At 42.0% G+C, this 26815-nt stretch overlaps 2 protein-coding genes and 1 long non-coding RNA gene across 4 annotated transcripts in view; 1 reads left to right on the forward strand and 2 right to left on the reverse strand.

Moving 5' to 3' along the window:
* The window catches only part of LOC309710874 (serine/threonine-protein kinase pim-1-like), a 67832-nt gene that overhangs the window by 29152 nt on the left and 11865 nt on the right, over window positions 1-26815 (forward strand). The window lies entirely within an intron of this gene.
* On the reverse strand, window positions 1321-1831 carry LOC309711987. The gene is made up of 2 exons (XR_014278147.1): window positions 1680-1831; window positions 1321-1466 (listed from the first exon to the last, which is right to left on the reverse strand). It is a non-coding gene; the product is annotated as an uncharacterized lncRNA (long non-coding RNA).
* On the reverse strand, window positions 1857-3638 carry LOC309711988 (uncharacterized protein). Of its 2 annotated transcripts, XM_082542579.1 has the most exons (5): window positions 3491-3638; window positions 2746-2836; window positions 2534-2668; window positions 2300-2377; window positions 1857-2118 (listed from the first exon to the last, which is right to left on the reverse strand). In XM_082542579.1, exons 2-5 carry the CDS (start codon window positions 2825-2827, stop codon window positions 1943-1945), a joined length of 471 nt encoding a protein of 156 aa, XP_082398705.1. In that variant the 5' UTR covers window positions 2828-2836; window positions 3491-3638; the 3' UTR covers window positions 1857-1942. The 2 variants fall into 2 exon arrangements, with proteins under 2 accessions (XP_082398705.1, XP_082398706.1); XM_082542580.1 differs by lacking the exon at window positions 3491-3638 and having other exon boundaries at window positions 2746-3477.

Here is a 26815-nt window from a genome sequence, read left to right on the forward strand (position 1 = left end):
TGGTGCAGGAAATTGTGAAGTATAAAGTGTATGTCAGTGATAAAGAAATGGATCAAGTAGCTCAGAGTCTGATCAAGAAGCATCCCTGTCTAACTGAGACAGGCTCCAACACTGGATTTGGAGGATGGAAGACCAGTTTAAAATATAAACTCTCAAACTATCGCACCCAGCTACGAAAACTGGGCTGCCCAGAGGTGACTGTAAACTCTCTAAAGAACAAACCTGTTGGAAGATGCAGTGCAGCCTTTGGTGTCAAAAAAGCAAAGAGGGCAGAAGTTAACTTTTGCCCAACATACCCACCAGAAGAAACTGAGGAGAGCCTGGAGGCAATGCGGAAAACTTTACTCTTGGACATAAAGAAGAAGAACAACAGAGAGTTGGTGAAATTCAAGATGGAAAAGACTTTTGCCTACAGAAGACATGAAGTTGTTCGTGATGCACCAATGAGCAGCACAGCAAAGAAGGACTCATCCAGGCTGGAGAAACTGATCAGGAGGGCTAGCTCTGTGGTCGGCATGAAGCTGGACACTCTGGTGACAGTGGCAGAGAAAAGGACATTAAAGAAACTGATGGACATTATGGACAATGCTGGGCATCCTCTGCACACGGCCATAAACAACCAGAAGAGTCTGTTCAGTGACAGGTTGCTTCTCCCCAAGACAAGAACTAACAGACTTAAAAACTCCTTTGTCCCACACGCCATCAGACTGTTTAACTCCTCTCTGGAGGGGAGAGGGAGGGGAAACAGGAGGACAAAGGAGGGGGGAACAACTAAGCTGTAGTGCCTCTGCACCTCACTGTACAATACCTTGTGCAATACTTTTTGTAAATAGTCAACAGTGCAATAGACTCAATACTTGAAATGTGCAATTCACTTGTATTTTTATTTTTTATTCCTATTTATTCTATTTATCCCCTTTGTATACTTTATTTATATTTGTCTCTGTATTTATATATGTGTGTGTGTCTGTGTGTGTGTGTGTGTGTGTGTGTGTGTGTGTGTATATATATACACAGCAAATTCTGGTCTTTGGAATAAACTCTCAGGGAGTTCAGATTAACTACATTTGAGTGTACATGCGTGACCATCGAATGAACTCTAGTGCAGAGTTAGAGTAACTCTTTTCCGGGAGTTGATTTTTCAACTCTTTATAGGAGTTAAAACTAAACTCTCACGGAGTGAAATTTCTACTACCATATAGAGTAAAATTTAACTCATAACTAGAGTTAAGTTTGATATTAACTCTTTTGTAGTGTTACTCATCAATTGAAAAAAGTTTTAGGTTTTTGGTGCAAATTACTACAAAAACACAATAGTGATTATTATGAATGTATGGATTTTATTTATCAAAAATAACATATTCAAATATGAATGCTGCATGGATTAACATACATTCTGTGTAACAGTACTGTAATAGCATAATATCCACCATTATTGGCAGCTAAACAGTTGAGGTCAGAAAGGCCTAACATTGGGCGAAAAGAAAAAAAAAAAACAGAATTAAAGGAAAAAATGACTACAGAATAAGCACTTCTTGTAATGCAGTGTTAACGTGAGGAAGACTCTGTAAAGTCTCCATCAAGCCAACAAATTAAGTAATGCAACTCTCTCACAGAACATAAAATTGTGAATCACACCCATATGACATTTGGGCATCAAAACATTTGAAATGTCTTACTTTCTCCCTTTCTAGGACCAGTATCTTCTTAAAAATGGTTTCATTTACCTGAAAAGCAGGACACTGATCATGGAAACACGTTTCATGGTTAACATGCATAACAAAAACAGAGAGAGAGCGAGAGAGAGAGAGCAAGTCTTATTACACACTACAGTTGCAAAGCAAACTACATGAAATACTATATTAAATTATTTTTCTCTAATCTGTTTTATCTTCGTGTTTAAGCTTTTTCAAGTAATGGCAACTAAAGAGTCAAGTATAAGTCAATTAAGTACTGTATCTACATTTCTTTCATGTATGCTGTCCAATAGAGGCTGAACCATTTGAAGTCCGGCATCACTTGTGTCACTGCTCTGACTGCTGGTGGTTGAGACAGACAATGTATCTGTTAGACTTGGAGAGGAGGGCTCTTCCACATGTTGCTTCAGGACAGTCAAATCTGAGGGTGACAAATAAAAATATTAGAATACAAGGTATATACAATCAAAAACACAACACAACAAAGATACCATTTATGCACACAGGGCCAGTAAATTGCACGGTTTGATTAAATTATACTTTCTCCCAGGAGAACAGATGGTTATTTTGTATTTTATTATGGTAATATACAATTTACATACCACAAGGTGTGAGTGTCACATAGTGTGTTAGGTCTGAGCAGTCACGCAGCTTCTTGGATGATTGTGTTTCCAGGATGTCTGAAATGCATGTGATAAATCCAACTTACTGTTGAGCCATGAAAACAGCATTTTGTGATTGTTACCACAGGATATTAGACAAATTAAAAATGTTTATTTAAGAGTAACTGTACAAATCAAATCCTTCAAAATCTATCAGAGCATATATTTACTTACCTTCAGCTGTATAGATGACAAAACACACCTCTTTGACTGCTGCAAGTTCAGGAAAGATATCCTCATCCACCTCTATACCCTGCTCATCCGTGACTTTCAGTGCTGCATTTTCTGGTATGAGAAACTTCTGCTGCACTGAAGTAAAATCATCACTTAGTTAATAACAACATTATCATTTCTTCTTTAATGACTTAGTACAAACCATAACTTACCTGCTCTCACAAAATCTGTGAAGCTGACTTCTTCCAATTTTGCATATTTCTTTGTCTCTCTGTGTTTTACTTTTATCAACATCTTGGCCACCTACGGAAAAAAATACCTTTACTACTATGAAACACAACACAAGAAGAAGAGGTTGTTTATGGTAACTCTATGTAAACTGTGTATAACTTAATCAACGAACACTGTCTTACATTGAGTTAGCCTGTCCACACTAAATATTGCTTAAAATCTATTTAGCTAGGCTGGTTTAGCAGACAATGTGACTGCATGTTTGCTGTGTCCTTGTCTTTACAGTTCTGGAGACAGGGTTGTGTGCATGTCTCAGTGTGCAGCAGGACTAACTAACTGATGTTAATGGTACCTCAACATCTCATCAGTGCAGGCTGCACCTCTCTTTGGTTAAATACGGCCATTACCATGAGTCTAAACAGAATATTACTGTAGTTAGCTAACGTTAAATTAAACGTTGGTGTTAAAATTAAGAAATAGAAATAAACGTTTTCATTGACAACGTGAAATGTGTATCTTAAAATACAGTAAGATAAGTAAGTTAGCTAACTTTTGACTAGCATTAGCCTAGCTGCTATCTCCAAATCAGCATAACATACAGAAAACACATGTAGTGCTAGTTAGTTAACTTTATATTTTACTTGTGCATCCATGTAACTGAATATATATATATAAATAACATCACTACACTCACAGAAAATTCCAAAGTAAATAAAGTATTTTTACCTCCTACATGTCGGAGTCCAAGAAAGAAACACAGATAGGCGCTGTAACGGTCGACAGACAAACAACACCAGCAATGTGTTGAATTAGACTCCTTAGCACCCAGTGAATGAACACCTAAATATTACACCGCTTTAGAGTACTCCCCAACACTGACTGTAGTATAAAGTGAAAAATAAACTCCCGGAATGTAACTCTTGCGCACTTTTATGCCTAACTCCAGAATATTTAACTCCAGTGATTTGCTGTGTATATATATATATATAACAGTTCTGTAACTGTAACTTCGGTCGTTGCTGTGCTTTTTTTGGAAGTCGAATTTCCCAGAGGAACCCACCCGAGGGATTAATAAAGTTCTATCTTATCTTATCTCTCTTATCTTAATGGTAGAGGCTTTCATGGCAAGATGGCCTGCTCTATTTGATGTCCATGAGGTAAAGTTTGACTCACACCGGGAGTTCTTGGAAGAGGTGTTAAGCTAAAATACTTTAGGCACATTTAACAGCCAATTTCTTCAGCATTGGTGATTGTGGCCTTCTTCCTGGTGTTAAACATTTGAAGCTCACTCTTTTGTGCTGATGTTTTCAGATCAATGCTGAGTTTAAAAGAATTACCACAATCCCTCATTGATGAAGACGCCATCAATGAGGCCATTGAAGACACCACTGTTGGAATTTATCTTCTTAAAGAACAAGCTTCAGCAGATGAACAAGAAGACATTGGAGTTGTCCTTGAAGGCATCAGGGTGGTGAAGAATTTGGATAATGTAGCATTTGCTGTGGTAATGCTATTTGGACTCATGTATGCACTAAACCTTGCCTACCCTGCTGACCTCCGCTACACCTTTGAGGTTTTCCAGAAGGTTTTCATGGAACTGGATGGAGCTAAACTCTCCAACAAAGTTCTTGCTCTCAAAAACCGTCTGTTTCACTGAAGGGTCAAAGACTGCACTTCAGCAATTCTTTACTGAACACAAAACGAAAAACTGCAATGTTATACTGCTGATACTGTTTGTTTGGGGGTTTTTTGTTGTTGTTGTTGTTGTTGTTTTTTCTCATGTGACTGCACTTCGAGGTGACACTTTTTTTCTTTTCTTCCTTTTGGTGGTATTGTATTGCGAGAAATGTTTACAGAGGTTTTTTAGCAATGTGCTCTGGGTCAACCTTTACATCCTGCTTATATGTTCAAAAGGAAGATTCCTTTAGGTGTTTGGTATTATGTGACAGTGTCATTTAAGCTTCAATTTAGTAAAAAAAATTCTGTACAGCTAAATACAAAATGTGACATGTATGAAGATATATCTTATCCTTAATAGCAGCTTGCTGCCTCTTTGAGTTTTGGAAGACCAATTTAAGCTGAAGTTGTTCTATATATGTACAGACTTGATCATTCAAAGCAGCTTGCTGGTTTCTGCCTCTTAAACTCCAGGTAACAGGAGTTGTAGAAATGTTAAATGCAAAAAAAAGTTATATTTGTGTAAGCCTGTTTGTTCATGGATGCTTTTTGATTCTTTTTCCAAGTAGGCTTAATTTAGTTTCAAACTTTTAATTGTGAAATTAAATACAAATATGTGTAAGATGACAGGATCATTAATAAGCACTTATTTGTAGCTTTCTTGTATTGCTGCTAAGGTCAGTTTTGAGGGGAAATATTTACAAATGTTTTAAATCTTTCTTTCAGTTATATCTGCAGGCAATCGCTAAAACTGTGTAACAAGTTTATATGCTTGCTGTTTTCACTGCTGTTAAAATAAAGGTGAACTTTTCAGCACTCCCATTTTTTTTTTGCCTTTTTTGTCAATAACATTTAGTTTATGTTTACATTATTATATTGTACATAGGCAAGAAACCAAGGACTGAATTTTTATGAAGTTGACTTAAAATAATTAAGTAGGATTTAAAGCTATAATTTGTGTTGCAGGAACATAATTATAATGCCTTTATGTTACACAATTTCATTAAGTACCACTGACAATCAAAAATACGTTGGTGTTAAACTTTAAAATATATCAACATTACGTAATACATTGATATTTTGGTAACAGATAAACAGTATGTACATCGAACATGATTTTTTTTAAGTAATCTAATGTGACAGGGCGGTGGGAGGGCTTTGTACGCATCCCGGAAAGAGGTGTAGCAGTGGTCGAGTAGCCTATCTCCACGAGTGTTAAAGTGGATGTGTTGATGGAGTTTTGGTGAGACTTTCTTCAGGTTTCCCTTATTAAAGTCTCCGGCTGTGATAAACGCTGCCTCTGGGTGTGCGGTTTCCTCGCTGCTGATCGCGCTGTACAGTTCCCTGAGTGCTCGGTCAGTGTCGGCTTGTGGGGGAATGTAAACAGCCGTAATAATCACTGCTGTAAATTCCCTCGGTAGCCAGAATGGCCGGCACTTAATCATCAGGTACTCCAGGTCCGGTGAGCAGAAGGAATTCACCGGGTGCACGTTCGCATAATCACACCAGCTGTTGTTGATCATGAAACACACACCACCGCCTCTGCTTTTCCCAGTAAGATCCTGTGACCTGTCCGCGCGATGCACGGAGAACCCCGGTAGTTGTATTGCGGAGTCCGGTACCTTGTCCGATAGCCAGGTTTCTGTGAGGCAGATCACGCAGCAGTCCCGCATCTCTCGCTGGAATGAGATCTGTGCCCGAAGCTCGCACAGCTTGTTCTCCAGAGACTGCACATTAGCCAGTAATAAACTGGGTAACGGTGGTCTGTTAGTGCGCCGTCTCAGTCGAACCAGAACGCCAGATCTTCTCCCTCTGCGTCGGCGTTTGCGGCCTCCAGGGCCAGAGAACAAAGGCGTCTCAGGTGAGATGAATGGGGGGTCTGCAAACGGAGCGTCCGTGTTGCAAAACTTGAACTCCGGAAAGTTATAAGAAAGACCGTCTTTTATGTCCAGTAAGGTTTGTCGGTCGTACACAAGGAGACATGTGCTACTCGCGAAAAAATGAAGGAAAAGTAAAATTAAACACAGAAAAAAGCTGTTGCTTGGGGGAGCTCGCGACGAGGCTGCCATACTCGGCGCCATCTTACGTACCATGGCGTAACAGGGCGGTGCACTGTTGGACGGACCAATCGGAGTCTGCGCTGCGGGACTGTTTTGATCACGCGGACTGGGAAATGTTTCACGTGGCTGCTAGGGACATTGATGAATACACAGACTCAGTCTGCGGATTTATCAGGAAATGCGTGGAAGATGTCGTCCCATCCAGAACAGTCAAATCCTTCCCAAATCAAAAACCCTGGATTAACGGAGATGTTCGCGCGGCACTGGCGGCACGGAACACCGCCTTTGCCTCCGCGAACACATCGGACTACAAACACGCACATTACCAACTCTGGAAGACGATCAAAGCAGCCAAACGTGAGTACAGGGACAGGGTGGAGCAACAGTTTGACAACCCGCGGAGTATGTGGCAGGGACTAAACACGATCACAGACTTTAGAGGGAAAACCAGCACACCGCAGACCACGGCCTCTCTGTGTGAGGATCTAAACGTATTCTACGCTAGATTCGACACAGCGAACACCATGAGACCGGACAGTGTGCGCACCGCGGATGACGTCAGTGCGCACACTGTGTCTGAGGAGGATGTGCGGAGGTGCTTCAGGAAGGTGAACGCACGCAAAGCTACTGGTCCGGACGGGATTCCCGGCCGCGTCCTCAGGTCATGCGCGGCTCAGCTGGCTGGAGTGTTCACGCACATCTTCAACCTTTCCCTCTCTCTGTCTGTAGTCCCAGCCTGCTTCAAAATGGCCACCATCGTCCCTGTACCCAAATCCTCCACCATCTCCTCATTGAACGACTGGCGACCTGTAGCCCTGACCCCCATCGTAAGCAAATGCTTCGAGAAGCTGGTCAGGGACTTCATCTGCTCTGCACTACCCGACTCACTGGACCCTCTACAGTTTGCATACCGCCACAACAGGTCCACTGATGATGCCATAGCCCTGACACTACACACTGCCCTGTCACACCTGGAGAAGAGAGACACGTATGTGAGGATGCTGTTTGTAGATTACAGCTCAGCATTCAATACCATCATTCCCTCGAAGCTGGACAGGAAACTGCAGGAGAGAGTGATATTATACCCCTTTCGTCAAAAAAAGTGACAGGTTACTTCCGGAGCTCATTAATTATTCATGAGCTCCGGAAGTAGGAAGTAATTAAGTAATAAAAATATGATATTCATAAAAATATGATATTCATAAAAATATGATATTCATAAAAATATGATATTCATAAAAATATAATTGATTATTTAGAAAGTTTCTTATATATCAAAATAGCATTCTTTTATTTCTTTAAGCAATTAAATTTTTATTTTTATTTTTTTTTATGCTCAAAAAACGCCATCTGGTGGCGGGTCAGTGTGTGTGTGTGCGCGCGCGCCCGCGCGCGCCCGAGGCTGTGTGTCTGGGCGCGCGGGAGTTTGTATGAAGTTTGTATGAAGTTCACTTTATCAGCTGAAAATATTAAAGCCAGAACTTACAAGATCAAAAACCTTTTACTTCATGTACAGGGTTTCCAAAAAAGTTTTATTTCAGGTATATAAACCATTACATTTGATTCAAGTAAAACAAATAATTACATTGATTCTTGTAAAGTTTTTCCAAGAAAGTTTTATTTGATGTAACGGGTTTCCAAAATTATTTAATTTGATGTATTGAAACCAGTAGATTTGAATGGGGTAAAACAAATAACTCGATTGATTCTTGCAATGCTTTTCCAAGAAAGTTTTATTTGATGTAACGGGTTTCCAAAATTATTTAATTTGATGTAATGAAACCAATAGATTTGAATGGGGTAAAACAAATAACTCGATTGATTCTTGCAATGCTTTTCCAAGAAAGTTTTATTTGATGTAACGGGTTTCCAAAAAAAAGTTTTATTTCAGGTATATAAACCAATACATTTGATTCAAGTAAAACAAATAATTACATTGAGTCTTGTAAAGAGTTTCCAAAAAGGTTTTGACTGGCAACAACGCTCACCTGCTAAATCCAACAGAACACCACTGGGACATTATGTTTCACTCCATCTGACTGTGCAGGAGCTCAGTGTTGGGTATGGTAAATGGTCTGTTTCATATTTAGTGCTTTTAGACTCTTCCTGGTTGTTGATGAGACTTTGCAGAAAGCAGCTTCACCTCTGATCACACACACACACACACACACACACACACACACACACACACACACACACACACACACACACACACTCAACTCCACTCACTCTTTTGGAGGATCAACACTCAGGCTAATGATGCTGATGTGGTTATTGCTCTGGGGATTTAGCAGGTGAGCTAAATCATGTGTAACATGTGAATTTCCTGAGTGTGGCATTAATAAAGTCTGTGTCTATGTCAAAGCTGACGTTTAAATTCCTTTTTAAATTTACCAACATTTCTGATTTGCGGTTAAGACTGTGACATGTTTTCACCATTTGAAAGCCAGAAGAGTGATCACTCTTGAAGCCTGGTTGCTGCAGAATACTAGGACTACTAGTACTAGTTCTAGTACTACTGCTACTCCACAAAGCACATTGTTCAGGAATTTCACAAATTTGCTTACGTCTAATGTGTTGGCTTACAGGTAAACTTGTTTTGCAGGTGGATAGGATGAAAACTTCCAGCATCACATAATGTTTTCCGATCAGTAGGTTTGGAGTAAAAAAGAACTGGACATATATTTGTCTTCTTTGGGCTACTTTTATGTGAAGAAAGTTAACTTATTTAGAACTGTGATCAAGGATAACACATAAACCCTTGCAAATGTGATGGTAAAAGAGTCTAACATCTAGGTGTTACATGGTGTTGCAGGTGATAAAGATCCATAAACTACTTCCATTTGTTTAGAGGTGATTGCCAGTTTTGTTGGGATTTTTAGAGATACAGAGATCCTGTTCTGCTTTACTTTAAAAAAAAAAAAAGGATTTTCAGAGCTGTTGATATATTAATCAGTGTTCATAGAAACATGGATCAACCCTGTTTTTGGCAGTGAGAGTGTTACATTGTGACAGTTTCCATAAAAGTCTGCAAATTCTCTGAATAGGTAGCCATGAAGCAGCCATTTTTTTAAAAGATTAATTAAACTTAATATTATTTGTATGGCCATATCACAACAACAGCATAGCCTTAAACCAGGTTTGGAGTAAAGAGAACTGGACATATAGTTTCTTTTTTGGGTTACTTTGAAGTGAAGAAAGTTAACTTGTTTAGAACTGTGATCAAGGATAACACGTAAAACGTTGAACGTTTCAATATAAAAAGTGTACAAACTCCAGAAAAGTGGCAACTGAGGTGGCAAAATTGCAGGCAATTTTCACTTAAGTAGAAGTACAGCTGCTAGTGTCAAAAACACTCGAGTAAAAGCTTGATAAAGTATCGGGTCAGAAATGTGCGCAAATTGAGGAAGTCAAAGTAGTAACCTAACTGAACCTTGTGCTATAATAAAAAAATAAAATAATATTAGTAGATAGGACTACAAACTTAGTCTGGTGGTAAAAGGCACAAAGGCCTCAGGGGGACATTTGGCAGCCAGGGTTAGAGCTCAGACACCTGGAGCCTGGGGGTTGGGGCTAACAACACTGACTGGTAAAAGAATCTAACATCCAAGTGTTACATGGTGTTGCAGGTGACAAAAAGCCATAAACCACTGTTTAGAGGTTGTTGTGGAAGTTTTCCGTTTAATAAAGCCTGCAGACAAGCGATGAGCGGTAGCTAACATTCTTTAATCAAGACAAAGAACAGAAATCAAGCTTGGTGAGGGACTGCCATCGCTGGGGCAGAGGGTGAGCAGAGTCTCTCACTGAGCCTAGCATGGCTCTCAGTTTTGTCTTTCCCGCAAAGAAAGTTTCACACTGCCTTGCTATCTTTTACAGTGGAGAAAAGACAAAAAGACTCTTCCTGTGGAGTTGTCTGCTTCCCCCCAACTTCCTTACCAGACCCCACTATCTGTTAAACTGTTTAAATGGAGTGTGAGGCAGACATGCTAAAACAGTGACCTAAAAGCATTACCAATAAAGTACCATTACAAAGAAATGAGTACACCTTTGTAGATATCACTGATATGGAGTTTTTCATGTTTTACATACAGACTTTCTCATTTAAACCATGGTGACTTAAAAGTTTAGCAGCAAGACACTTGTTTCCTTTGTTCCATCAAACATTTCTTTCAGCCATCTGTGTTTATCAGAGCGATATGTGACTAATTTTTTATTGAATCACCAGAAAGTACACAAATACAAGATTAAATATTTTATTTATTTATCAAAGATACATAATTACACATTGATACAATGAATAAGGTGTCTATAAAAATTACACATGGTGTAAGAAAAACATTATAACATACAAATAAGTGTTTTAAGATAATCTGACATACTTTAAAAGCATAAGAATAAAAGTTTTTAAAAAAAAAAAATCATGTTCTTTGATGATCACATTACATGTATCACATTTTTTAAAGCATAACGTAGGGTGTTCACAAAAACAGTTTTATGATTACTTTTTCCACAGTGCTTGTATGCCTCTTGCAAAACTATGTACTTATCACCATATGACATAATAACTCACGATTATGCAAGACCAGCCATGAAATGTCCGTCGCTTCATTACAATCATTTGTCCCCGCTGCTGCCCTCAGACCCAGTCTGTGGGGTAAAATTGCTTTTTTGGTGGTTCATAAAAAATATCTCAAAAAGCGATGTTAGTGAGGGGACCAGAAACACTGGGTTGCAGAGCAGTTGGTAAGGACTTGTATATTTCTGGAGAGTCTGCAAAAGCTGTCTTGCTCGTGCTCCTGATTGGATATGTGGAGCCCGGCTCTGATATCTCACTGGTGGCAGCTAAAGGTAGGCATGCCTTGGAGGCGGAGTTGGTCTCGGGCGCAATCTTTCAAACGAGCCTTCAGGCAACCTCAGGCCGGAAACAACATCCGGTCACTCGCGGTCAAAATCCACGCAGAGCTGGTGTTTCGCAGGGATCAGGTTAACACATCTGGGTCTAAAAATATAAAGAAAAACAAAAAGAGTTTTAAAACACGCAAACTAGCAAAATATCAAAGGAGCATAACATAACAATAACAAGATGATATGAGATACCTGATGAGGCCATGATAGGTGATGTAGACATGTAATGTATAAACTTTTACGGGAGTTAAAAGTGGAGCTTATATATATTTTAAAGTGTATTGTATGTGGGATAGGCTCCAGCGCACCGCGCGAGCCTGAAAAAAGGATAAGTGGAGGCAAATGGATGGATGGATGGTGTATTGTACGTGTTACAAACCATTGTGATATTTATTTATTTTTTAAATTAAAGGATTGACAGAATGGTAAAAAGGAAAATGCAAAAATGTAGTTAGAGAGGAAGATTAACACTTACCGAATGATATGCGGATAAGGAAAGAGACGCAAGTTGCTGTTGAAATCGGCCGCTCCCTATGCGAACTCGCAAGCAGTCTGAGCGGTTCCAGTTGTTGATATGGCTGAAGGCAGGGGTCTTCTGGGACCTCGAGGGTAGTCTTAACCTGAGCGGGAGATCATAAAAATCGGACCTGGAGCGGATTGGCTAACCGGGGTGCGAAGGGAGCGGTGCAATAGTTATGTGATTGGCAGCGGGGCGAAGTAAGGGGGGGGAGTTGGTCTCCGGCGCAAATTTCGAACGAGGTAAGCAGCGCATTCGGGAGCAGAGCGGGGAGCGAACAAGCAGGAAAAAATTGTGCTCTGCAAGAAGTTGTGGATCGGAGATTAAGAGCGAGGTAGAACTTAGAGTGTGCGTTGAATTTTAGAGCTTGCTAGTAAGAGGGAAGTTTTTGAAGAAAAAAGAATAAGGATTTTCCCTGTTATCGAATATAAGGTTTTGGGAATAGAGGGGTAGCTAACAAGTTATTCTAGGGTTTTGGAGAAATCGCAGAGGGTTTTTTAAGGAGTTTTCCCTGCTTATGTTTCTAAGGAGGGTTAGGGGATCGCGAGTTTTTTCTGAGTATGAGTTTTATTCTAAATCTACAAATGCATATAAATCGAAATAAAGTTTTCCCCCAAGGCATGCAGCATGTGTTTGTGGCCATACTGAACGTTACAAAAGCACAAGTTTAACTAAACAATTTTAATATGGTTTAATACATTTTTAAACACATGAGCACGGAGCCCGAGAGAGCACGGTCCGGAGACACGGCGCGCTCCCGCGCGCCCAGACACACAGCGCGCGCGCGGGCACACACACACTGACCCGCCACCAGATGGCGTTTTTTGAGCATAAAAAAAAATAAAAATAAAAATTTAATTGCTTAAAGAAATAAAAGAATGCTATTTTGATATATAAGAAACTTTCTAAATAATCAATTATATTTTTATGAATATCATATTTTTATGAATATCATATTTTTATGAATATCATATTTTTATTACTTAATTACTTCCTACTTCCGGAGCTCATGAATAATTAATGAGCTCCGGAAGTAACCTGTCACTTTTTTTGACGAAAGGGGTATAATATCACTCTCTTGCAGGATCTAGGACTGAGCAGCTCCCTCTGCAGCTGGATCCTTAGTTTCCTGTCTGACAGACGCCAAGTGGTCAGACTGGCCAGCATCACCTCATCCCCCATCACACTGAACACTGGTGCTCCACAGGGGTGTGTACTGAGCCCTCTCCTGTACTCACTCTACACCTACGACTGCACAGCCACTAACAGCTCCAACATCATTGTGAAGTTTGCGGACGACACTACAGTGGTGGGTCTTATCACCAACGGTGATGAGACGGCTTACAGGGAGGAGGTCAGCGCCCTGACCCACTGGTGTCAAGACAACCATCTCACCCTCAACGTCGCAAAGACAAAGGAGTTGATAGTGGACTTCCGGAGGTGCAGAGAAGTACACACCCCCATCACCATCAACGGCGCTGCTGTGGAGAGAGTGAGCAGCTTCCGGTTCCTTGGTGTACATCTGGCTGAGGATCTTACGTGGTCAGTACACACAAACAAAACAGTGAAGAAGGCGCAGCAGCGCCTCTTCTTTCTCAGGAGACTGAAAAGATTCGGCATGAGCCCCCGCATCCTCAGGACCTTCTATCACTGTGCCATTGAGAGCATCCTCACTGGATGCATCACCACCTGGTATGGCAACAGCACCGCCTACAACTGCAAAGCTCTCCAGCGAGTAGTGCGGTGCTCTGAACGGATAATTGGAGGTGAGCTTCCCTCCCTCCAAGACATCTACAGGAAGCGGTGCCTGAGGAAAGCGGGGAGGATCATCAAGGACTCCAGTCACCCCAGCCATAAACTGTTCAGACTACTTCCATCAGGAAGGAGGTTCTGCAGCATCCGGTCCCGTACCAGCAGACTGAGAGACAGCTTCTTCCACCAGGCCATCAGACTGCTGAACACGTCATAGACACCTCAGCTTCACTACTGGAACTTTAACATTATGCACTCCACACTGTATATAAATGCCACTTGTTTTGCACATGTCTCAACTCTGTATATTTTATATATTTTATTTATTGTTTACTCTATTTAATTTGTAAAATATGTGTACACACACACACACACACACACACACACACACACACGTAGGAAAATATTTAGTATACACATCCAGAAATGCATACACTATTATATATTGTACATATATTTATTAGTTTCAGATGTAGCCATTCTTGTATTTTGCTTGTTTACATTCTTGTATTTTGCACAACTCTGTTGCTTGTGAAGCTCGCACACAAGAATTTCACTCACATGTGCTGTACCAATGTACCTGCACATGTGATGTGACAATAAAAGTGATTTGATTTGATTTGATTTGAATGAAATACTTTGGCTTTACAAGTAATTATTACTTGTTGGAAAGTGGAAAATTAAGTCAGTCATACTTATTCATATTATGTGGGACCGATGTACACAATAAAATCAAGTAAATTGAAAGAACTTTTTTTTTCAGTGCAGTAAGGACATCTCCTGGTTTCATCTTCATGTTTCCCTCTCACCAGATAACCAAACCACATCATGACCAGCAGCTTTTTTGAACTGTGGCTCCAGCAAACATCAGCTGATACTAGAAATTAATATTAAATAAATTCTAACAACAGCTGATCAAGCTTAAACGTGCTGCTGTTGTTTAGCGCGACATCCGCTGGTTTCCTCTTTCGGCGCAAAGTGAGCGATAAACAAACAAGAGAGACGATCAGCTGATCATTGATCAGTTTCATGACTGAAGTAGAAACGGGAGAGGGAGAGGATGAGAGAAGAAGAGGCAGCTGTGCAGCAAAGACACAGAATAACTCCAGCAAACTGTTCCTTTTCACCTCAATAAGAAACGCGTAATATTTTCTCTGAATACCAGACCGGACGGTTGGCAACTCTAATAACTTATGAACAAAATAAAGTTCAACATCATTAACTTCATAGCACCCACCCAGCTGTATAGAAACTCCGTCATGCTAGCTAGCACGCAGTACGGAAAAGTCAGCATAACGAAAATAAACTCCACCTAAACCTGGTTCATATCTGACCCAGAGAGACTGCAGGTCATAACTTCTTACCTGAAGTTCAGTTCACACTCGGACCGGCGGCCGCCTCGGGTCTCTTTTCCTTCTGCGTCCCTTTCCCTCATCCACCTGCTGCCTCCACCACTTGCTAATGTTACTGAATCTGTGGAAGCTCCGCGATGCCACCACACGAAGTAACGAGTAACGACCCTATCTAAATCCCAGTAACGAGTAACGCGTTCCTGATTTTGGCATAATAACTAGTTACCACAATAATAATGTAGTTACTGTAACGCGTTACTTAATAACGCGTTAGTCCCAACACTGGTTATATCACACGGATCCTTCCCGACTCTGACTCGTGGTGTTTGCTGCTGCAGCATGTCTGCTCAGTGCCATAACTTTCATTTTTTGATTATTTTTTCATTTCTTAAGTTTGTTAACCTTTGCTGACTCGTGTACAAACACAGAAAAGGTGAGTGGCAGCAACAAAGAGGGAAATGAGAAAAATAATAAGTCTGCTTTCTGACATCATCTGTTGAGCCGTTAGACAAAAGCACTAGCTGCTGACGAACCAGCCCCCGAATAACTTTAGTGTATTTATGAAGGCATGCAAAATTTTACCTTCATACTGTGAATGTTGCCCAAGCTGCATGCCCTGGAAGTATAGAAGGATGGGTCGATACTGGATGATAAGAATGCACAAACCTTGGCTGGAAGGCTGCAGGCGCCCAGCTGGCAGAGTTACAAATATAAATGCTGCCAAAACTCAGCCAAAGAGTGAAAACAAAACAAGAAGCAATGCAGCAAAGCACAGTGAGGCTTCAAGGTAAATCCTGACATCAGCGTGCTAAAGCCCACACAGTGACAGCGAGGCGATCCACACACGCTAATGTCCAAGTTCAGCTTTGAAAATAAGAATGCGTGTACAAACACAGAACGAGTCATTAATGAAAAACCAAACCTCTGTATTAGGATACAACAACAGCAAGGTACGAGTGTGAAACCATGAAGTGAAAGACAATCGTTATAAGGGAACAAGGACAAAATCCAGGGACCGTGAGACGGGGACAGTCCCGCTACCAGAAATGTGAGGCTGCGGTTACCGAGGCGGTGATCAAAGTAGATCATCTGGCAACAGTTGACGCACTAAACTTCATGATATCCATCCGGTGGGTGTTGAGATATTTTAGTGTGGACCAAAGCAGTGGACTGAGTCATGCTGCTGTGAACGTCTGTGCACAGGCTTTCTCTGCGCTGCGTAATTCAGGAAAGCAGCTCCATGTTCAGCAGTTGCTCAGAGACACAGCTGTACAGATCACAGAGGCCTGCTGATCACTTCTGGATGACAATAAAAGCAAATGACACTGAGACTGTTAGCAGTCAGGTTCTTCAGCCTGAGACTGACAGCGTGAAGGCCATGATGCTAATACACACTTTAAGACTGGGTATGTGTGTCGCACATCAACACTGTCTACAGCTATAACTAAATGAATGTTGGTGTAACTTTACCACATGCAGGGTCTTATCTGAAGCTCCCTAAAACTACTTTTTCATCCTTTTGTTACAATCGTTGTATCAGTGGAGTCAAAAAAATTTGATTGTATCCAGAAGTAATTGCAGCTTTTTATATGCTTTTTAATAAAGTCACCATACACAACAAATATAATGAATGAAAATGAAGCACTAAATACACAACGGTACAGACGTAGGACTCTTTATTTGTTGTACCTACTTTCATTCCCTTTTGCTCATTTTATTCAATATTTTAATCAAAACTAAGTAACACTACAAAATCCATATTCAGGACTTAATAATCCATCCATCCATCCATCCATCTTCATCCGCTTTGTCCGGGGCCGGGTCGCGGGGGCAGCAGCCTAAGCAAAGAGGCCCAGACCTCCCTCTCCCCAGCCACCTCCTCCAGCTTATCCGGGGGAATACCAAGGCGTTCCCAGGCCAGCCGAGAGATATAATCTCTCCAGCGTGTCCTGGGTCTGCCCCGGGGCCTCCTCCCGGTGGGACATGCCTGGAACACCTCACCCAGGAGGCGCCCAGGGGGCATCCTTGTCAGATGCCCGAACCACCTCAGCTGGCTCCTTTCGATGTGGAGCAGCAGCTGCTCTACTCTGAGCCCCTCCTGGATGGCCGAACTTCTCACCCTATCTCTAAGGGAGAGGCCAGCCACCCTTCGGAGGAAGCTCATTTCTGCCGCTTGTATCCGCGATCTCGTTCTTTCGGTCACTACCCACAGCTCGTGGCCATAGGTGAGGGTAGGGACGTAGATCGACCGGTAAATTGAGAGCTTCGCTTTTACACTCAGCTCCCTCTTCACCACGACGGACCGGTGCAGCGTCCGCATTACTGCAGCTGCAGCCCCAATCCGTCTGTCGATCTCCGGCTCCCTTCTCCCATCACTCGCGAACAAGACCCCGAGATACTTGAACTCCTCCACTTGTGGCAGGAACTCATCCCCGACCCGGAGTGGGCACTCCACCCTTTTCCGGCTGAGAACCATGGCCTCAGATTTGGAGGTGCTGATCCTCATTCCCGCTGCTTCACACTCGGCTGCGAACCGTTCCAGTGCGAGCTGGAGGCCTTCACCCGATGAAGCCAACAGAACCACATCATCTGCAAAAATCAGAGATGAGATTCTGAGGCCACCAAAGCGAAAGCCCTCCGCCACTTGGCTGCGCCTAGAAATCCTGTCCATAAAAATTATGAACAGAACCGGAGACAAAGGGCAGCCCTGGCGAAGCCCATCACCCACCGGGAACGAGTCCGACTTATTGCCGGCAATGCGAACCAAGCTCTTGCAACGGTTGTATAGGGATCGAATGGCCCGTAGCAATGGGCCAGACACCCCATATTCCCGCAACACCTCCCACAGGACACCCCGAGGGACACGGTCGAATGCCTTCTCCAAGTCCACAAAACACATGTAGACTGGTTGGGCAAACTCCCATGCACCCTCAAGTATCCTGGAGAGGATAAAGAGCTGGTCCAGTGTTCCGCGACCAGGACGAAAACCGCATTGTTCCTCCTGTATCCGAGGTTCGACTAACGGACGAACTCTCCTTTCCAGCACCCTGGCATAGACTTTCCCAGGGAGGCTGAGGAGTGTGATCCCCCTGTAGTTGGAACACACCCTCCGGTCCCCTTTCTTAAAGATGGGGACCACCACCCCGGTCTGCCAGTCCACAGGTACTGCCCCTGATCTCCACGCAACATTGCAGAGGCGTGTCAACCAGGACAGCCCTACAATGTCCAGAGCCTTCAGGAACTCGGGGCGGACCTCATCAACACCAGGGGCTCTGCCACCAAGGAGTTGTTTAACTGCCTCAGTGACCTCGCCCCCGGAAATTGGCGGGTCATTCCCCTCATCCCCAGACTCTGCTTCCTCCTCGGAAGACGTGTCAGTGGGATTAAGGAGGTCCTCGAAGTATTCCTTCCACCGCCTGACAATTTTCTCAGTCGACGTCAGCAGCGCTCCGCCAGCACTATACACAGTGCAGGTAGAGCACCGCTTTCCCCTCCTGAGACGTCTGACGGTTTGCCAGAATCTCTTCGAGGCAGTCCGAAAGTCTTTTTCCATGGCCTCTCCGAACTCCTCCCACACCCGAGTTTTTGCTTCAGCCACTGCCCGAGCCGCATTCCGCTTGGCCTGTCGATACCTGTCGGCTGCCTCCGGAGTCCCACAGGCTAACCAAGCCCGATAGGACTCCTTCTTCAGCCTGGTGGCTCCCTTCACCTCTGGTGTCCACCATTTGGTTCGGGGATTACCACCACGGCAGGCACCCACCACCTTGCGGCCGCAGCTCAATGCAGCAGCTTCGGCAATGGAGACTCTGAACATGGTCCATTCGGACTCAATGTCCCCAGTCTCCCTCGGAATGCTGTCGAAGCTCTGCCGGAGGTGTGCGTTGAAGATCTCGCGGACTGGGGCCTCTGCTAGACGTTCCCAGCACACCCTCACTACGCGTTTAGGTGCACCAGGTCTGTCCAGCGTCCTCCCCCGCCACCTGATCCAACTCACCACCAGGTGGTGATCAGTTGACAGCTCAGCCCCTCTCTTTACCCGAGTGTCCAGAACATATGGTCGCAGGTCTGCTGATACGATTACAAAATCGATCATCGACCTGCGGCCTAGAGCGTCCTGGTGCCACGTGCACTTATGGACACTCTTATGTTCGAACAGGGTGTTCGTTATGGCCAAACTGTGGTTAGCACAGAAGTCCAATAACAGAGCACCGCTCGGGTTCAGATCAGGGAGGCCGACTTAATAATAATAATAATAATAATAATAAATTTTATTTATGAGCGCCTTTCAAGTCACCCAAGGACACTTTACAATAGGATAAAACACTTAGTAAAACAATGGCAGAATAAGAACAATAAAACAAAAGCACAAGATAAAATGAACAAACAGGGGATTCACAGTGAATATGCAGATTTGAACAGATGAGTTTTGAGTTGGGATTTAAACTGGGGGAGAGAACCAGTGCTTCTTATTTCTGGGAGCAGAGCAGCTGAAAGCTCTGCTTCCCATGGTGGTGAGGCGGAAGGAAGGTACAGCAAGCTGGATAGAAGAAGAAGAACGAAGTGAGCGGGCAGAACAGGTGGTGGTTAACAGGTCAGAAAGGTAAGGAGGAGCGAGGTTATGAATGGCCTTGAAGGTGAGCAGAAGAAGTTTGAATATTATCCGGAATTTCACAGGGAGCCAGTGAAGTTCCTGAAGAACAGGTGATGTGCTGGTAGGAGGGGTTCTGGTGATAATGCGAGCAGCAGAGTTCTGAACCAGTTGAAGCTTATGGAGGGATTTTTGGGGGGGACCATGCAAAAGAGAATTGCAGCAGTCAATACGGGAGGTAACAAGACTGTGGACAAGAATGGATGTGATATGAGGTCAATAACTTCAGTTATTGACCTCATATCACATCTGTTTTTAATCCTCTGTATCTTTACTTCTGAAATTTCCTGCATTGTCCGTTTGCCTGTTTTAACAAACTCCTGTAATTATGCTTCATTATGTTTTTGTTCAATATTCTAAATAGATGCAGGTGTGTCAGCAGGTGATTTCTCATTGGTGTCTGTAGTATTAACCGTCCTGTTCTTGTACTGAAAGTTGCTTGAAAACCATTTTAATAGTTGCAGTTATCTTATCTTGGACGGTTGTAAATGTTTTACATTTTAATGAACGTACAGTCCCAGTCATTCCTCTGTTACTCCAGATGTTGACTTTACTGCTCTGACTCCTCACCTGAAGAGCTCGGTTACTAATCTTGGGGTAAAACTCGACACTGCACGTAAATGCGGTGGTGAAACCTTCATTCTATCACCTCACACGTCTGTCAAAGGTCAAGCCTTTTCTTTCCAGATGCCATCCATGCTTTTATAACCTCACGTTTGGATTGCTGCATCTCCTTTTTAACAGGGCTGCCCAGGGCACTCTGTGCAACTGGAGCAAAATGCTGCGGCACAGTTTTTAACTGGTAAAAGAAAACGTGATCGTGTTACTCTGGTTCTGGCCTCCTTACACTGGCTTCCAATTGAATCTAGGATCTATTTTAAAATCCTTTTACTGGTTTTTAAGCATTACGTCCCCCCTCGTTCACTCCGGTCAACTCAGTCACTAAATCATGACTGAAACTTAGAGACGTTCTCTATTGTGACCTCGAAGCTTTGGAACGATCTTCCTCTTCACATTAGACACATTAGACAGTCGACATCAGTGGTGCTCTTTAAATCCAGGTTAAAAGGTTTCATTGTTATGTATTTACTGTATTTATTATTCTTATTGTACTTCGTATATTTCTGCTGCACAGCACTTTGGTCGGCCATGTGTTGTTTTTAAAGTGCTATATAAATAAATTATGGGTGTGGTTTATGGTTACCTTTACATGCATATTTTGTTCTTTAATATTTGATATTTGATATAATATGCTTCCAGCCTTCAGTTGATCTCCTGTGCAGCTGACTAAGTTTTGCTGAGAGCTTTTATTGACGTCCATGTTTATCATGAATCATGAAATCTGTTAATTTTTGATAACATTTTTTAAATTACCTCATTATGTTTTTTTTTCTTTTCAGGAAAATGATGAAATAAATTCAAGGGTGTTCTTTATCAGACTGACGGTGCATGAGCCTTCTGTGACTAATATGTAATATTGTATGAGCACGCTGACATGGAAATCTCTGCTAATGAGACCATTAATGTGTTTTATTAATAACCTTCCTAAGATGACTACTTGGGTTAAATATGTCATGTTGAGGACCTGACACATCAGGCAGGTGAAGCTCTATAACGTGCTGCTAATGTCATCTCAAATGTCAGATTATTGACACGGAGAGCAGACGATGCTGTCATATCTGATGTTAATTTTCCCGTGATGTGAATAGAAAAATCTCACCCTGCAGGAAATTTATCACCACGCCAATATTTAAGTGCAATTTCACAGAATCTGCTCGTGGAGAGGATCCTACCTCTGCTTTTGAACTGGAAATGTCGAAGGCAGCCGTTACTTAATCATCAATCAGCCTGCTCCACTTGCTGCTTTGTAATACCCGTGCTGAGAAGCAGACTTTCATATCTCACTGCAGAATCTGGGAAAAGCTGGTTTTCTATTTTATTTACCAAAAAAATCCTTTTTTAGCTTATGTGAGGAGATGTGTTGATGGGCTCAACACTCAGTCAACTTCAGTCTGTTTTTCTCTTATTGGTACAAACTGCATTTCCTTTGATTCACACTTTAGTCTACTGTACACTGCTTTTTAACATCACATTATGTAAAACAGTTTAGACATCACCAGCTCATTTCCATTTTTCTTTTATTAATCGTTGGTTCTTTACAGCCTTGTTGATTTGAGTTCTTCTCACCATTTTTCTGTACCAGCTTTTCCCAGTCAGCTAATTGGCCTCGTGTAGCATTTCCCAGTGTCTGTGCTGTAAACACGCCGCTGCTCCATTTTGTATTTATTCTGTTTTAACTGTAACTGTAGTTATTTTCTCTATTTTACTTGTAACTCCGGGAATTTCCGGGGTGTCTGTGATGTTGCATCGCACAAAATCATTTGTGAAGCGTTTAGTCTGCAGAAGGTCTTTTATTTTGAAATTTGCTGCTGGGACCTCTGTAAACACTCGTGCTGAGTTTCTGGGCTCAGTCACTCATTTCAGGTGTCATCTTGTAAACTGTGTACAGCTTTAAACTTTACACTGCTTTGGCAGCTTGGACCAGAGCTGCTCCTCGGACACTTCTGAAATGTAAGGGCTGAGTTGGGACAGTCGGGCCTGCAGATCCACCGGAGCTGGAATCCAACCAGCGCATTCTGAAGTAAGTGCTCCCTGTTTGACTTTGGAATCGTTGCCTGATGTTACCTCCTTCCTCATTTTCATTTTCCTGTTCGATCATCGGCATTTGTGAACAATCAGCAGCGAAGTCTGGGTTCAGCAGGAGATCTTTTGTTGCGTGTCTTTAACCATCACTCACTTTTCCACTCCTTTCCTTCCTCTGCTGTCACTCTCCACGGAAGAAAGAACTAAAAGCCTCTGAGTGCCGTAAAACAGGGGGCTTAACTCACTGCATTTTAACACACAAAGAGACAGAGAGAAAATTTCCAAACGTCTGTGCAGCACTTGGATAAACTGACTCAAAGTGAGTGGTTTAAACAAGCTAATTTCCTGACAGTCAAACAATTAAAAAGACAAAACGAGGTTTTCCCAGTTGTTTTGGGCACACTCATTATTTTTTTAAGTGTATTTCATTACTTCTTCTTTTCTTAAACTGCAGTGTCGAGCTCTCTGTGCCACAACGCCAGAGAAACAACAGGTCATCAGACAGACGTCTGTGCACTTTGAACATAATGATTAGTGTCAGGCACCAGTTGTAAGGATGCACTGACGGGGCCAGAAAGTTCTGCAGGTGATCTGCCAACAATGGACTGATTTATACTCAAAGATGCAGCCAGTTTATTTCAGTAGAGACGAACAATCTACGATGAGCAGAGCCAATCAGGGAGCGAGAAACCTACTAGCCAAAATAACACAGTGCAAATGCTTCCCTGAAATGGTTTGATGATTCTGCTCGAGGACACACAGCTGACAGAAAATCGATATGTTTTTGATATAAGGCTGAACTGTTTTGCTAGAAGTGTGTGTGGATAAATCTGCGGGCTTAGATGGAGCACAGGAGTCATCCAGAGAAAGGTTGCAAAGCGTTTCACCATGTAAACCCGAATTTTTATTGTATCGAATCTTTATTTTGAAGGTGTTAAAACAGAATAACAACAACAGAGAAAAAGAGACAACCAGAGAAAACACAAGAAAAGGAAAACAAAGCATTAATAATTATGAACCACTTACATGTTCAAAAAGAGTCGGAAGAAGCACAAGCTTATTTAATCCCACCCCCTCGCCTCTATTCAGTAACTGATAGTCGACACTTGTTCTTCCATCATCAATTCTTCATTACGATTTGTTACATGTAGGTTTTATAACCCCAGTAACACGTCAAAAGATATACACGCTCACAGATCTATAAACCTACATATGCACCCACACACACATATATGCACATCAGTATTGTGAAAATAGTGGGTGAGAACACCCAATCAGAGCCCTCCCTGTACTTTGCAAAAATTTTTGAACAGCTTTTTAAACTGGTTCATGCTGATACGTTGCTTCAGTTCAGAGTGTAACAGCTGACCTGCAGGATGTCTGTTTACTGGATACTTTATCAGGAACGATGTGAGCTATCTGTGAGATAAAGTTGCTGTGCAACATGTGGAAATGTGTGAGAAGTCAGTAGTGCTTCTTATAAGACGTAGACATTAACGCTTCTCTTTAATACCAGTAAATGAAAAAAACTACATATCCAGTACATGATGGTCAAACTGTGTGAGAATTGCTGCAGCATCAAACCAGTGGAAGGAATCCCAGTACAACAGGCACGCGAACTGGGATTCTCTCAGTTCTGTCATTATAAAAGAATAAATTATATTATATTGTATGATGTGTTGGAGCTGAGCATTCAATTCTGACACAAGCACATGTATGCATTTAGTGACAGCTTCCTGTTAGCGCTGGTGGTAAAAGTGAAACTCCTCACAGATGGTGGGTGGGCTCTTTTCCTCCACGGCGTTACATTTACTGTCGCAGGTCACAGATGCGTGCTCCTGTTTTTGGTTGAGTAACTACTTCATAGTTTGAAAGGCTTCATTTTAAAAATGGTTCGTAAAGTCGAGTTCGACTGCAAAGTGCTTTCAGTACATTCTTGTACTTTTGCGTTATGAGTTCAGTCTTGGCATTTGGTTCTGGCTGCACTCATAGAGTCAAACTATTCATTGTTATTAAGAAGTGCAGCAACACGTTACACTCTGAACCTGTCTGTTAGTTTAAAAATGTCAGCGGCTTCTTTTTTCTACAGATTTGCTTCAGACGGAGAAGGCGGAATATTTGGTTTTGGAGGCTGTAGTCACGATGGCTCTAACTTTAAATATGGAAGAATTTATTTACATGGTTTAGGAGACATATTGTTTGAGTGTAAACTTAAAATCTAACTGTCTGAACTTCCAGTGTTTTCACAGAATAAAAGCATCTTGTAGATGGTTTTGTTTCAGACCAGGTCCCTGTGTGAAAGAGTAACTGCCTGTTTGAATAATTATGGAAGAAAACTTGGATGTTGGCATGAGTGTTGCTGGTTCAGAGAGTACTCTGATAGGTGGAGTTTTGAATGTTAACACACAGTTTATTACTACTGACTGTAGGCTTCTTGCTAATCGATCGTGCTTGTACATTTCAGTTGCACATTGTTGGAGGACTGACTGATTCTTTAGAGGAAAAGAGTGGCACAGTCTGCAGCAACTTTGATCTTTATTGCACAAAAGATCAAGTGCACGATGTAAATTGCATTCACGACTGCATTAAGCTGCTAACACATCTGTGGCTCTCTACAAGCACCTGCACTGACAGCATGCTAATGCTAAGCTAGCCAAGAACCCAGAGTGATGTTATGTATGTTAGTGACCTTGTAACACCACAGGAGACTTCATCTATAAAGCATTTACCTGCTCAGGAGAGTTATAACTGTGATACTGCCAACAGCTTCGTTGTATAACACTTTTTATAACGTCAAACCTTGACAAAGCCATGAAATCTCTGAATAGATTATGGACGTATGAACCTATTTTAGTCTTTATAGTCTGGTTATAGAAACAAGTTTAACTCCATGTTTCCTGTCGAGCTCTGGCTCTTTGTACCAATCAAAGGAACTCCTCCTGTGCTTCAGAACACTGACCCCTGCAGTGTCTCTGCTCTTGTACAACTTGAAAAACGTCTGCTGTCACAGCATGTACAGTGTTTGTGGCTCAAAGAGCTTGATTGTACTGGGACAGCTGATGTCAGAATGGGCATGACAGCCTGTCTGCCCCCTGCAGACCTGCTTTAATCTGCTGGCTGTTGTTTGCACTTACAGTGAAAAGGACACACTGCTGACACTCTGCTGATGCCAGTTCAGTGAGACTTATTTCACATGTTTCTTTCAGCTTGTTTCCTTTTTAGTGGTTAACACATTTTAGGAGTTCGTGGTAAAATTGCAACATTGGGAAGTCTGAAAATAAGCTGAAGTGGGACGAGTGCGAGACATTTCCTTTTTGCAGTATTAACTAAAGTTGCATTGACTGTTATGTGAAATGTTTTCCATACTGCAAATGTACATGACTTATAATGATGTAGAGTGTTTGAACACAACTTCTTCATCAAGCTGTACATGCATCTAACTACCCGGCAGTACAAAAAGGTAGTAGGACGAGTGCTGGTAGTAGTTTCTCATGATTTGTTTTTTTTAAAGAAAATAATTAGGCAAATTTACCAATTGGGTTCTTCTTCAGGCATCTCTCATGTGCGGTGAATTAGAGATCCAAGAAGACTGTTTCAGTAGCTTAACCTGCATGTCTTTATCCTGTCTTCCTTCTCTCACCCCAACCGGTCGCAGCAGATGGCCCCGCCCCTCCCTGAGCCTGGTTCTGCCGGAGGTTTCTTCCTGTTAAAAGGGAGTTTTTCCTTCCCACTGTTGCCAAAGTGCTTGCTCATAGGGGCTCATATGATTGTTGGGTTTTTCTCTGTATCTATGAAGCGCCTTGAGGCGACTTATGTTGTGATTTGGCGCTATATAAATAAAATTGAATTGAATTGAATTGAATTGAATTGAATTGGTAGAACTGGTCAAAGACAGTTTGCTAGATGAGAAATGACAGAAGTCTGTTTTTTTTGTTTGTTTTCTTCGTCTATGGCATATCTTTTCAGCTACATAGTCAGCATTCAGAAACTCTTTGTCTTTTTTGGAAAAAGATTTTGTGTTCATCTCCTTTTCTTGCCGTTAAGCTGCTGTTACTGAGGTTATGCTGTTAACGACCACGAACTCAACACATGCAACACTTGGACCGATTCCAAAAACGCTGGGATGCTGTTTAAGATGAAGCAGGATGCAGTTATTTTAAGAGCTCATAAAAACAGTTTCATTCAGCATAGAAAACACAGAAAACATATCAAATGTTTAAACGGAAATGTTTTAGGATTTCATCAAAAATATTTGCTCATTGTGAATTTGATAGCAGCAACATGTTCTTAAAAAAGGTGGAATGGAGGCAACAAAAGCCCAGAGAAGTAAGTGATACAACAACAACAACAACAACAACAACAACAACAACAAACAGCTGGAGGAACATTTCAGGTTTATTGAAAGTCAGGAACATGACTGAGTATTTAAAAAAAAAGCATCTCAGAGAGGTCTCCTCAAAGCACTTTATATTACTCCTCTTATATTAGAAAACCCAA

Source organism: Aulonocara stuartgranti (assembly GCF_965226115.1).
Source record: "Aulonocara stuartgranti genome assembly, chromosome: 7".
Taxonomy (NCBI): Eukaryota; Metazoa; Chordata; class Actinopteri; order Cichliformes; family Cichlidae; genus Aulonocara; species Aulonocara stuartgranti.

Coding starts and splice junctions, on each gene's coding strand:
- LOC309711988 (XM_082542579.1), bottom strand. CDS start 2,827: ATGTTGATAAAAGTAAAACACAGAGAGACAAAGAAATATGCAAAATTG. Junction 2,669..2,745: donor CACAGATTTTGTGAGAGCAG/GTAAGTTATGGT, acceptor ATTTTACTTCAG/TGCAGCAGAAGTTTCTCATA. Junction 2,119..2,299: donor TGTGACACTCACACCTTGTG/GTATGTAAATTG, acceptor TGTCACCCTCAG/ATTTGACTGTCCTGAAGCAA.